A 13,623-nucleotide genomic window follows, 5' to 3' on the forward strand; every position below is an offset into this window, starting at 1 on the left:
AGCTTCGCCATAAGCAAGCAAGACGAGGTCGCTCTGCTTCGTAGACAAGTTCCGTACTTGTTGACTTACGAGCTCGTGTAGTACTCGCCCCTATCTCTAAAGGGGCTTATGCACTCTACTCGCTGTCTACTAAACGAGCGTTAGAGCGAGCGAGTGAAGCCTTCAATTTAGCGGCTTCCCCCCTTTTCCCTCAGCCTACTCTTTCATTTTCGCTTAAGCTTCCCCGGTTTGGGGTATTAATTGATTGGATACCCGAGAACCATAATCTTTCCTAGGAACAGCTTCTACGACGATAGATTAGGGGTCAGGTTTGTTTGGCATCTATGCCCACTGCCCTCCAAACAGTATGGGAGCCTTTCAGCTCGTACTGCTCACACTCCTAGATCTTCACGGCACCCCCTCCACCATAGTGTGAGCCGGGAGCTGCTCCAAACCAAAAAGGCCTACTTCAAAATTCGCTTTCAACACCACAAAAAAAGTAAACTATGGTTGCCTACTGATCTGATCATAGGTGAAATCCCTTCGCTTCGCGCCAGGCTTGGAAACCGTAAGTCAGGCTCCTCTCCTTTCGTCTCTCGGAAGTGAGAAAGCGAGCAGCAAGCTGAAAAAGCCCTTTCCCCTTTTCATAATAAGGTCAGCTTCATAGCTCCAACCTATACAAGGGACAAGCCAAAACCAGCTGAAGGAAGGGTGGTCGTAGATCAGACTTCTGATTATTAGAGAAAGGGGAGCTTATTTTTAGAAAAAAAAAGACTAAAAAACTAGGTTTGGAACCCTACTCCCCAACAACTACAAGGATGCTTGCTTGCTGGCATCAAAGCCCTTCATTATTATTATTATATTAATATTAATGGGGGGGAGGGCGCACAACACAACCCGTTCTCTGCTCTTTTCCTGAGCCTTTCACACTAAGCTCTTCGATCCTGCCCTGCGCCTCTCTAGGCATGAGCGATGGCTCATGACTGGTATATGGATCTCTTTATCTTTATATAGAGTGGTCGGCCTTCTAGAAGCTTCGCCGGAAGCGACTAGTCGCTTCCCGAATGCCTCTTTACTTTAGTATGTATGTATGTATGGTCTAGTCTTTCCAATGCCTCCTTCCTTGCCGCCAACGTACGCTACTAGGAGAGTAAGCAAGCTACCTTGCTTGTATTTTATTCTATAAGCGGAGCGATTTGTCGAGTCTAGGAAGCTTCGTAGTTGCCCCCCCTTTGCTTTGCCTCGCCATGCCACTAGATCCATAATGACCGGCGAGTCGGAATATGTACGAATATAACCACGCGGAGCGCCGGACCGGTCTAGCGAAGAAAGAGATCATTGAGCCTATTTAGCCGAGCTAAGGTTTGGAACCCTAGTTTATTAGTATTTTAGAATAATAAGATTTTAATAGGCTAAGGGGGCTGGGAATCGCAAGAATTGAGAAGTCCTCTATTGAATGGGGTGGGTTCGGAAATGGCCGGATTAGCAGGAGGAAGGGCGGCCCCACTCTGAAACAAGGGTGTACGTACATAAAGAAAGAGGCTGGTTATGGCCTTTACTTGATAGGGCTCCTTCCTATCTATCTTGACCGGGAAGAGGGGGGAGGCCCTTTCGGAAGCCCTGCCCGCCCTTCTCTGTTTAGAGGGATTTAGGATTCAAAGCTTCCCGGACTCTTAACAGACGGCTAAGAGCAAGAAGAGGATCAGTAGTCTCTGCCGTTGCAGGTCCTTCTCCTTCCGCCGAGACGGCCCTCTTTTTTTGTTTTGTTTGTTCACCGTGGCACGAAATCATGAAGAAGCTGGAATAACTCAGAAAGAGAAGAGAGTGGCGCCTAGCCGTTGAAAGCCTTTGTTTTGTCTTTGTAGAGGAACAGTACGATCTTGGGCTGGCCCCTTCGCACGGCCTAGAAAGAAAAAGAAGTCCGTGCTACTATAAGGCTTCTAAACTCCTCCCTCAGGACACGGTTGCCTTGCCCATGGGGACGGGGTAGCCCCGACTTCCATAGGTCCTTGGTTCGACCTCTTAATGAGAATTGAGGTCCTTGCGCGGGCGTCTCATCCCTAAGACTTGCTTGCTCTGTATGGAGTGCCCCGTGGTTCCTCGAGTGCCAGCCGCAGAGAGGAATGCCATCAACTAGGGCGCTATTGGCCACTAACCACTCGCTCGCCGGCCGTTCGGGCTCCGCGTTTCAAGTTCGTTATCCTAACCGTCTCCTCTGCTCCACCGGGAGCCTGGCCCCTTCTTCTATCTTATCTACTGCCTTGCTCCTCGGCTCCCTACAGCTCCAGCCGCTCGCTGTAATAGCTTGCTTCTCGGGTGGCTCGCACCCCGGGTGGTGCGGCTGAGCCAGAGTGGGCTCAGCAGTCGGCCTATGTTTCCGGGCGCACGTAAAGGCATGATTCGTTCCACAAATCTCACTGCACTGACCATAGTAAACTCCTTCTCGTTGTACCGAAATAGAGATCTGATTTAAACGACCAGGTACAGCATCACATTTGACACCTGAGGAAGGTACAGCCCAACTATGAGGTACATCAGCAGATGTTACAATAATACGTAGATGAGTTTTGGCTGGTACAACCACTCTATTGTCCACTTCTAATAAACGTGATTGACCCAATTCTAGATCATCTTCTGGAATCGTATAACTGTCAAAAGTGAGTGACTGTTCATCGGAACTGTTATAGTCTGAATACTCATAAGTCCGATACCATTGATGTCCAATAGCTTTGATAGTAATGGCTGGATCTACTACTACCTCGTCCATTGAGTATAAGAGAGCAAATGATGGTATAGCAATGAACATCGGGATGATACTAGGAAATATGGTCCGAAGAATCTCGATAGTAGTTCCATGAACAATCCTTTGCGGGATTGGATTCTTTTGATAGTGGAAATGCCATAAAGCACGAACCAAGATCCGTAATACGAAAACCAAAATCAGAATGAGGAAGAAAAAGATATCGTGATGTAAATCTATTATTCCTTGCATCATAGGTGTTGCTGCGTCTTGAAATCCTAATTGCCATGGTTCCGCTGCATCACAAGCAGCAATTGTGAGGAATAACCATTCTAGAACAATCATACGAACAATCATTTGCTTTGCTTCATTCTTTGACTGCTCTGCTCCCCCCCAAAAAAGAGAGACTGACTCTTACTATCCCAATTCAGGAAGACAGAAATCGCCTTGGTCCAACCAAGAAAGGCATGGGAGTTTTGGGCATTAATGAACACTCAGTCAGCTTTTTCTTTGCCAAATCGGGCGTTTTGTTCTTATATGATATTCTTTATTTCGCCAAATCGGGTTGTAAGGGCGGGAAGGGCTGTTCCTCTTCCTTTCAAGTGAAAAGAGTGACTCCTAGCTCTATAAAGACAACAATATTGCATCAGCACTAGTGTAAACCACACCAACATGAATATGGCAATGGCAAGAGTGCCCTGACCATTCCAGATGGTTAGACCAAGACTAAGACTCCTTTCCATTAGTAAACGGCCAAGAGGCTGTAGTAGTGCTATGGTAGTGATCACACAGGTTCTCGGCTTCCCTTAAGGTTAGGGGCTGCCTTCTCGTAATAACCAAAATATGAAATAATTTACTTTTCAGATGAGCTGGCCACGTCGAGTTGACCATTTTCAAGAACAAATCAAGAGCAAATACTAAACAAGGAAAGCTTGATCCTAGTTATCATAGGTGAATTCTTCCTCCCGATTGAGCATCTTAAGGCCTCTATTGCCCGGAGCGGTCTTTTTGCGACTAGCATCGATGAAGCGATCAGTTGGCCTTCCAGGCCTGCTTAAGTAGTGGTCAATGGAACAAATTCTCCCCGCATAGCCGGAAGGGATAGCGTATCTACAGAAAAGAGAGTGAAACGGAGAAATCCAATAAGAAGATATCGGGGAATCCTTCTTCAATGAATGGAATGACTGCGCGGGCACACTAGTAAGCAGGGTTTCTTTACTTTTACTAAAAAGCATTTACCCAAACGGGGTCAAAACCGCATTGATGATATCGATCGTACTGAGCTAACTGGGGTTAAGTCGTGTTCGAGACAAAAAATGATGTATAGTTTTTTGAGAGACCAATGAAGAATGGGTTGAGCGAGAACGAAGGTCTTGCACTGCTGGAGCCCTTGCCCCTAGAGGACTATGGAGTCGCTTTCCAAAACAAAAGCGTACCCGCACAAGGGCATGTAGTCTACGACGAAGGAGGTCCCGCTCAAGCATAATATAATTGTAGGTTTCCTTTATTGCCCCATACCCTTTATCAAATCGGAGAAAGGCGGGGGAAACTACTTTATTCATTCCATTCCGACTCCCCTTATGCCTTTTGCTGCTCCACAATGCTCTCTCCAAAACAAAACTCAAGTGAGTGAAAGAAGCCCGCATTCCCTCTCTTCCTTCCCCCCATTCCCAGCAGAGGATTCCAATCCTACTTATGCCTTCTTTGCGGGGAAAAAATAAGAAAGTTGAGGGTCAGGGGACAGAGAATGAGTTAAGTGCCTTGCCCTCGGCCCCAGAGGGTGCGGTTGAGAGCGGATTCGGGGTAGAGATTTTAATTTAAAATCAAGGCTTGGACCCAAATCAACGGAATTGGCTTACTCCGGTGGGCGGGAGAAGCATTCGAATAGGAACGAGGGGTAGTGGTCTTGTTTCGATGAAAAGGGAGAGAAAATATGTCACATGAGCAAGTTGAGACCACTTGTCAACGGCTGAAAAAGAACCTTTGGTTGCCTTACCTACGGAAAATAGGAAAAATCTTCTGTTCAGAGCAGCTCTCTCTATTAAAATGAAAGCCGGAATCCAAAATAACCTTAAATTAAAGAGAGGGAAGCGAGAAGACCTTGAACCACACAAGATCTTCCTCCTTCGAGGAGCGAATGGCCCAATCACTGATAGTTTATGTTGCAGCCTCACTTTGATGCAACTGCCTCGGAACTGGAACAATATAAAGAAGAATGACCCGGTGCTTGAAACATCGATACGCTTTTTAGACTGCCGAGACATACTTCTGGTCTGCCTCCCGACTGAAGAAGGAGTTTGTGACTCGGAAATTTGTGCATAAGCGCCTTGAGATAGGGTATCGGATGTTTTGCCATGATGATGATGACGAAAGTCTGTTAGTTTGGACCTAGGCCTTTCAGAAACCAGTATACCTTGTGCGTCTCAGGCACAGGACATCCTATCGCACACAAGACTCACATATTCTCTTAAAGTTTCTCGCGCGCGCACCTGACGGAACGGAATGAAACCTAATGACCGGAAAACAGCTTCCCACCGCATTAAGTGCATGCAAGATCCAAGGTCTTGGCTTAGCCACTCCATAAGAAAATCTCTTTGAATAGCTTCCAACAGGGAATCCAAAACAGCGAAAGGAAGTCAATTTAAAGGCTATGGAGACAGGATCTCAGTAGTTAGATCTGCCCTGCAAATGAGAACAAATGGACCCAGGCTAACCTTTGCCTAGTACACTTCAACACCAGCTCCCAAAGAGCTTTAGAGCACCGCCCAGTGAATAATGGCAGCCCAAAATGACGTAGCAGGGATGAGAGATGGAAACTGGAGTCAAGTCCCGAAGCTGCTCCCTAATCAATAAGCCTACCAAGGGAGTCCGCAATCAAGATTCATCGGTATGGAGAAAGAGGATCCCCTTGTCTAGTCTCTCTAGTCCCCTGAAAGTCACCTTAGGGGGGGCAAGTAGATAAGATTGAGTATGAAATCGTGGATACGCAAGCCCTGATCCACTCACACCATCTAGAGGTGAAACCAAACTGCTGCAGCATCCTCAATATATCAGAAGATATCAAATTGGATATCTCTTCCCTCACCTTCGGCGACCCTTATACTTTCTCGAATTCTTCCGGCGAAGCCTTTTCTTGGTTTAATCTCCTCTTCAGCTTCTCCCCTTGTTCTTCTGCTGGCTAGCTTTCAGCTACCCTTCCTTACCTGAGATATCTGAGCAAATCTTTTGATTCAACCGGCAAGGCATCTCCAACCGGAAGAACAACCAGGCAATCAAGTGCCATCGACCGAGAGAGGGGGAGTACCTGCTGACTGGGACCCTCACCTTTCTTTGACCAACTTCTTCTTGCCTATCTACGATAGGCAGCACTAACCAGAACTCCAGATGCTGGATCCGATCGAGAGGGGGCAACTAAAAGAAGATTCACTTCTCCCCAACCTCAACGAGTAGAGACTCTCGTTCCGCCGCACCCGCACTTGAACGAACTTGAACCGTAACCTGCTAATGCAGAAATGGCCTTCTATCTTCATTTCTAAGACCAGTCCCTGAATGGAAAAGAATGTGGTGTGGACAACTTGAATTTAAGGATGCCTCTCATCAATGTCATCCATTATCTTTTCTGTACCATCTTGGATGACATTGCCACAATGAAGGTAGAATGTATTTGGCTAAGGATGCCCAGAGACAAATCAGGATGGGGGCTTCGATGGGATTCTTCCATCTAAGAATCAGAAAAAAATGGACTGATTAACCTCTTACTGCTTGAGAACCTATCAGGTGAGATGGATTGACCAACATTAACAGGCCTACTATATAAGTATGAAGCGATACATCATAAGAAGCTAGTTGAAAGCCTCAGTTTGGAAGCGACATATATATATGAGCTGGTAAACACTGCTATAGTAGCCCAGCCTAGAGAAAGTTATGGGACAAAACATGACAAGACTCTTTCTATTTATTCGTCCTTATCAGAAATCTGCTACAGAAAGATTCCGCTTAAATTTAAAGCAGTTAATCATTATTTATGAATTGGAAGATGAAATCTCTCTGGTGATAGATGGAGAAAGGTCTCCTTTTGTTTCTATTCAGGAAGAAGATAATTGCTATTCCCAAGGAAGAACGTTAACTCTCGCTATTCTATTTGAATATCTCTTGCTTTCTTTTTTTTCTGAGTGAGGCAGTGTCTTTCTTCTCAAGTAGTGGTGTAGGTGAAGTGAGGATTTAGATAAATCTAAAAAGACCTCTCCCGGGTTTGAGGGCTTAAATCGTTTTTAGTCTTCAACCCAGTCGAATATAAATGTTGAGACCAACCTTCTTATGTTAGTTATGACTAGTCTCAAAATAGACTTTTTGTCTTTGGGGGGGCTATGACTATTAAATAAAGTAAGGAGTTCAAGCCTGCGCTCTAGCAGTCGTCAAAGCACAAGCCCAGCTGGATTGCTATAACTACTGTCTGTCCTTTTTGGAGAGAGGAAAAGGTCAAAGCCATTGGTCGGAAAGGTCTTCTTTCAATCAGTCCTAGGCCGGTCTCTTTTTAGAGTCCCATTGGTAGATTGTCAACAGCTTGAGAGCTAAAAAAAAGTAGTTCTTGCTCTTCCGATAGGGAAGACGTAGTCTGGCTCGACCATTATTGCCTTTGATGACTGACTACAGATGCTTGCCAACATCTCGCAATTTAGCAAACTAAAGAAAGCAGACGTGACCGCTGCGCTTTACCAATCTATTAGTTAGGGAAAAGCCCTAACTAATAATAGATAGAAATAGCAAAAAGGGGCTGCTAGTTGTAGCGTGATAGCGTAGCGCCAGCAAAGTGCTCTACAAAGGAAGGCAGCATTTTATGGCGACCAAGCCGCAACGCGCAGGCTGTGTAGGCCTACGTGCGCAGGAGTTGAGTTTTCGGAGCTGCGTTAGCGCCCTTCCGTTTTTTAGCCTCCATTCACTTCTCCTTCCGAGGCTTGGCAATTGCTCTACCAAAGAAAAGAAGAGCTCATGAGATTTTTATGCTGCCCATTCTCATCCGTATTCACTGCTTCTTGGGCATCCGACAAACACATGTCACTATCTAGATCATAATGATCCGACCTCTCTCCGCGATCGTATACCCGATCCCAGGCCTATAGAATTGTCCCGTAGACTTCTTCTTTCTTCCCCTTCGGGAGCTCCTACCCAAGCTAAAAAAAAGAAAATTCATGATCGGTGAAGAGAGATCGAAGAGCTAAGCTAGGAAGGAAAGGACAGATGAGCGGAAAGAGAAAGACTAACAACTGGGGAATGCTGAGACAATAAAGAAGACTTCTTCGAACTGAGAGAGAAGATTTTTTGATCTGATGTCCGGGATTTGGGCACTTGCCTGATTCCCCCGGAAAAGTCATCCGTTCCGGATTGCTCATTCATTCCGTAAGAATCCTCTGGGATCGTCGAAAGAAGCATTCTTCCTGGTGCTCATATCCCCAGTCCGGAGCTGACGCAGGAACGGATTCAAGCTGGGCTTACCTTACCCGAGAAGAAAGAAAATAGGAAAAGTACGGGGATCCCATTCCTTAGTCAGGACCAGGGCCTCCTCGTGAGCCGTAGTTCTAGTGTAAGCATATAAATTAGCCTTATCCGAAGGGCACGCACCCATCTGACCAAGTCGAGCCCTTTCTGGTTACAGGGAAATAAAGAGAAAGAATCGAGTCACCGATAGCGCATCTCTATAGATGCCAAGGAATTCGCGTATAATAGATCCTTTTTGACTAGACTAAATGATTGATCTTGTCTTTCGACCTATCAAAAGTCGGACAGACAATTACATAGATAAGCACTTTTGAATGCTAGTCGCGAATTCTGAAAGCGGGATACAGTCTTGTTTTGATCCTTTTTATTGTTTCGAGTAAAGAAAGAAAGCTTCCGATTCACTTAGAAAACAGTGATCCCTAACCGCCCTTGGGCTTAGTAGTAGTGGGCCTGGTTTTCTATCTGAAAAATACGTAAGGCTAGTTTCTTAGTGAAACTGCCCCGGGTCAAAGCGTGAAGGTCCATGTTCGGGTTGGAATCAAAGCTAATGGTCCATATAGTAGTTTGAAACTACACCTTTCATTGAAATGGTGGGCTTAGCCTGAAAAGAGCCTTTTTTTTCGTTAGCCAGATTATCCTTTCTCATCATCACCTAGCTACTAACGGTTGTTTTGGATCGTTTTGAGGGTGGCTGTTTTAGATGCTCTCTCTCAATAGCAAACTGGGTGATTATATAAGAGCTCACTTCATCCTACATAGAAAATCTTCCTACTTAGAGGGTGAGTGACTCAGCTGACTGGTTGCATACTCCTCTTCCACTACTGGGAAGCTGCCGCTTTCCTATGAAACTACTTCCCTACGGGCTCACTTCGAGTGAAAGAAGGACTGGCTAGTCAACTTATTCAATTGCTCGGGACTTCCCTTGGGAACTTAACCTGAACGGCATGACTTTGTTCTATTTCTTGTGAGAAAAGCCCAACCCTACGAAACCCTCGCTTGAGCTTCTTATTACTTGAATCAGAGATCTTTGGGAACGGACTTCCTTTTCCTTTGGTCGAAAGCATAAGTATACCTCTTCTAAAGGTCGAGCCTACTGAATTTCATGAACCTGTTCCCTCCTCGTATTCACCTGCATTAGAAGCAACTCCTCCATCGAAGTTCTTGGAATGACTCTTTCTGGGAGATTGGACTACGGAACCGGAGATTGGAGTATGGAATCCCACTACTGAACCTGTTACCAACCTTTGAACTAATGGTTCGCTACTAGATAGATTCTTTCATTCCTTAAGTGAGCTTAACCCTATGAAACTACTTGATCGACCTCTACTCCGTTTCACTCTATTTGATTCACTTATTTTATAGTTTTTCACAAGACAAAGCCGTATACGTATACAAGAAAGATTGCTCCAACGACAAAAGGAAAGAGAGAATGCTTGGTAGCAGGACAGTAGGAGTTCAGTAGGCGGGCCAGTAGCACGCATGCCAAGGATAGCTGTCCAAGGGTTGAAAGCCAGTAGTAAACCAGTCAGCTAGCTGAAGTTAGAAAGTTCAGAAGTAGCTGCTCTACTAGCAGCACATTCATCGTATAGAATAGTATGCCACACTGTCCTTTCCTGTTGATGGTGAGTGAAAAAGATGAATCCTATAATAAGCATCTCATGCCATGGTTGTTGTGAAAGAAGAAACTCTTGGAGGAAATGCCTTCTTAGCCATTGAATCAACTCCTGGTGATGAAGAAGAAGAAGGAGCTGTAGCTGTGAGGAAGGGAATGATTGCACTAGTCCCACACCCACGGACAGACAGAAGGAATAGAATATGCTCTTTGAAGGACGTTAATCAATAGGAGAAGATAGCTACGCACAGAAGTCGCTGCAATTGCTATTTCATTCCCTCCCACTCTTCTAGCTCTGATCGTAAACGCTCTTCTTCCAATACAATAGGAGTGATTCTTTGCCTTGACGCTGTGAGAGCTTCCGGTCCTTGGGGTTGCTTTGCTTCCACCTATCCGCTCTTGGGTTCATAACCGGTCCTATTGAATCAGTAGCACATGAATAAGGTCTTCTCGGCTTTCCCTTTCCCGGGATTTCTCCTTCTCCTTGGCAACAACCAGTCAAGATTGTAAGAAAGGATTGTATCAGAGAAATCGTTGTTTCAAGCCCTTCGTGTACCTTTGCGTCTAACTAAGGGTTTTGTGTTTCACCGTAGAATCGACATACGAACTCGAATATGCGCATAAACCCCTTCCTTGTGAGTTGGGAACCCACTAGTTAGCAAAAAACGCCCAGGAACAGGTGTAGTATTACTGAGTGCTAATGATCAAGGAATTTTTAGTTACTCAATGATGGTCCGACGTGCAGATAATAATGAGAATTGCCACCTTCAAGTATGAGAGGAAGAAGTCGTGGAAACAACCAACCTATTTCAAATTGTATATGTAGGGTGGCCCGTTCCAGGTCATAATGGCTACTATCTACTATGCCGCTACCAGCCACTACCAGTTACTTACTTAGCCGGGTTACTATCTGAAATATAGAATTTTGTACGTAGTATCGTTTAGGTCGAGGTTCTGCCGCGAGCTATCCAGCTTTTTTCAGTCAAGACGGAGTCCCACCCAGATTGAGAAATTTGGGAAGACTATGTCTCGTGCGTGAGTCAGCTTATCCTGATCAAAGAGGTGCGCAGTACTGATCTAGAAGACAAGGAGGAGATCTTTTCTCGTTGTTCCTAGAGACTCTGTTTGTGTGAAGTACATCACCAGGTACAAGATCGAAAGATATGGAGCAATGTCATGCCCAAAAAGGTGAAACTACTGGCATCGGGCCGTTGGCCCTATCAATATCTATTCTTTCACTTTCAAGTCGTTCTATTCAACTCAAAATCAAGGAGGTCATCGCAAGCTATGCCTATCGCTTCCCCTCACGCACCTACGAGGCTATGCCACCACAAAACAAAAGCAATCGATCCATTTTTGGGTCAAGGGATTGAAACTCTCGAGATTTCCACTATTTTCTTGTTCTGCCGTTCGCCGATGATCCGGTGTGCTTTTCAAAACCCATCTTTTATGCCCATGGGAGATGGAAGCAGCTGTTTCGTTAGGATGTGGCAAGAGCGGTCCTCCTTTTTCAATTGCAAAGCAATCATTACTATGCTATCGCGGGAAGGGCCTTCAGTTCAGCAGATATAGTGTTATCGATGCAGTCGGTCTAAGCGTAGGATCCTCCCCTCTCTTCGATCGGGTTAGTATGTGCGAATCTCTGGTTCGGGAAAGGCTTTGCGGGAATGCCAAAGCATATAGACCATCTTCCTCCTTTGTTGGATAGGCCTTTTTCCGATAGATCAAATAGTCCGTCCAATAGCGCCTCCATTCGGGAAGGAGATAAAATCGCGAGTAGACAACTTGCCAATGGTGGTGCATCGAAATCCCAGTCAAGATCAACACTAAAGGGATGCGCGGCGGCATACCAAGCGAGAGTCCATAACTCTCAGTTTAATCTGAGAGTCCATGAATGGAAGCACTGCTTTCTCTTTCGGCTGAGCCTTTGGTCGAGCCTACCAAGCTTGCTCTCCCTTCATTCCCATCCTGCCAAGCTGAGGCTGCCAGCGCATTGTATCTAACCCCACTGTGGCAAATCGATACAATAAACAGCTTGCTATACCATACAAAGGCATCTCCGGCCGAACGGTTTTTCAAGACGGGTAAACATCCCGTTTACCAGTCGAGAGTTTCACTTAACCATTCCCCTCCTGCAGCCAAAGTGATACCGGCTGTAGCATCCACCGGTAATGTGTGGAAGAGGGTAAGCTTTCTATGTGGATAGGACGTATCAACACCCTTTGCATCTTAAAAAGGAAATATCTAAGAATTGTGTTGGGTCCTGAGGACCAGGATGGCCGAAGATCAAAACCTAAATGTGCCAGGGGTTGATCATCGAAGCCAGGGCGAAGAAGGAATTTGAACGCTGATGTAGCTAGCAGCCACCTTCATAGTCGATTCATTAGGGTCATCACCTTCTACCCAACTAGTGGAAATATCCACCGTTTTCTTTGTCTGTTAAGCCTCACAGCTATGGGACTTCCTAAAGAAAACTACAATCGTAGTTTATCAACCACTCACAAGACCACCGAGATCTTCGACTTAGCTCCCGAAGGTAATCCACCCTGCCCTTCCCCAACCTATACAAGGGGAGCGGAAGATAACGAAAGGGAGACAAAGTCCTAACTAAATCATAACACAAGCTACCCATTCCATCTATCATATCAGTCGAGTCGATCCGATTCGTTCTTATCTATAGATAACGCAAGAGAGAACTTATGACTTCGCGGATGGAGAGGGATTCGAACCCCCGGTATTCTTATCAATACTTCGGTTTTCAAGACCGACTCTTTCAACCGCTCAGACATCCATCCCCTTCGCGCTTTGCCCGCCCTATCTATCCGCGCGCTGGCGGGTAGGGGCTTATCTATGTGATTCGCTACGCTTGCTTGCGCCTATCGGCGGACTCTATTGCCTGCCGGTTAGGTTAGCGAAACTTTTCCGGTAGTACGAATCGCTACGCTTCGCTTCTTTCTATATGATAATATGCACCTTGGTTGCTGTTGCTGCGCTCCCTGCGGGTAATAGCAAGAGAGTGAAGAACGAATGATCCTCCAAAGAGTGATTGAGTCCGACTCAAGCGAGTGAGTGAAAGGCGTGACAAGAGAGCGAGTTCGACTCGCGAACGATCAGCAAGTGAAGGACCGATCCTTGATCCTTTTGCGCCAGTACTGTTGCGAGACTGGTACTTGGCGGCTCACGAGCAACATATAGACTAAGCGTGATCGTAGATCACCCTCGCTCTTTTTTGAAGGCCCTTTCGATTCTCTTTCGAGTAGGGTTCCCCCATAAGAACACTGAACGCCCAGCTTCGCAGAGCTGCTCTCTCCCCAGCCCGCAGCATAGTGTGGAATATGGATGGTTTCATCGAGCACAGATAGAAAGGTGTTCTGACTCTATTGGATTAAGTCATAATCTACGCCTTCTACTAGTATACTACTATGGAGAGATAAGCTCTATTTCAGAGATTGGACTCTCTTACTGTGATTAGCCCCTACTAGTAAGAAGCTGTTCCCGAGCCGGGTTCCCTGGATCCGCGTGTTCCTAGTCGGGCCTAAATGGATGAATGAAGAAGCGCGCCCGGGTAGACTTCAAGAGCTCTTGCTCTGCGTATCCTCCTACTTATTATTTGGGGGTGATAAAAACATACGAACCGCCTACTCTTTAAAGTGAAAGCCCTACCATTCTATTTAATATCTATTTAATAAAACCCTCACTAATAAAAAAAAACAAAACAGAAATCCCTCCCCTTAACAAGTAAGCAAGTAAACTACCTTCTGTTACCTACTTTTACTCATATCTTCGGTATACCTCA

At 45.7% G+C, this 13,623-nt stretch overlaps 1 protein-coding gene and 1 non-coding gene across 2 annotated transcripts; both read right to left on the reverse strand.

The window, feature by feature from the left end:
• Positions 1-213: 213 nt before the first annotated feature.
• On the reverse strand, positions 214-3,064 carry cox2 (cytochrome c oxidase subunit 2). Its single transcript has 2 exons — positions 2,367-3,064; positions 214-298 (listed from the first exon to the last, which is right to left on the reverse strand). Exons 1-2 carry the CDS (start codon positions 3,062-3,064, stop codon positions 214-216), a joined length of 783 nt encoding a protein of 260 aa, YP_009477469.1.
• A 9,471-nt stretch (positions 3,065-12,535) lies between these two features.
• Positions 12,536-12,635, reverse strand: tRNA-Ser. The gene has a single exon. It is a non-coding gene; the product is annotated as a tRNA-Ser (tRNA).
• Positions 12,636-13,623: the final 988 nt, after the last annotated feature.

The sequence above is a fragment of the mitochondrial genome of Citrus sinensis, assembly GCF_022201045.2.
Source record: "Citrus sinensis mitochondrion, complete genome".
NCBI lineage: Eukaryota > Viridiplantae > Streptophyta > Magnoliopsida > Sapindales > Rutaceae > Citrus > Citrus sinensis.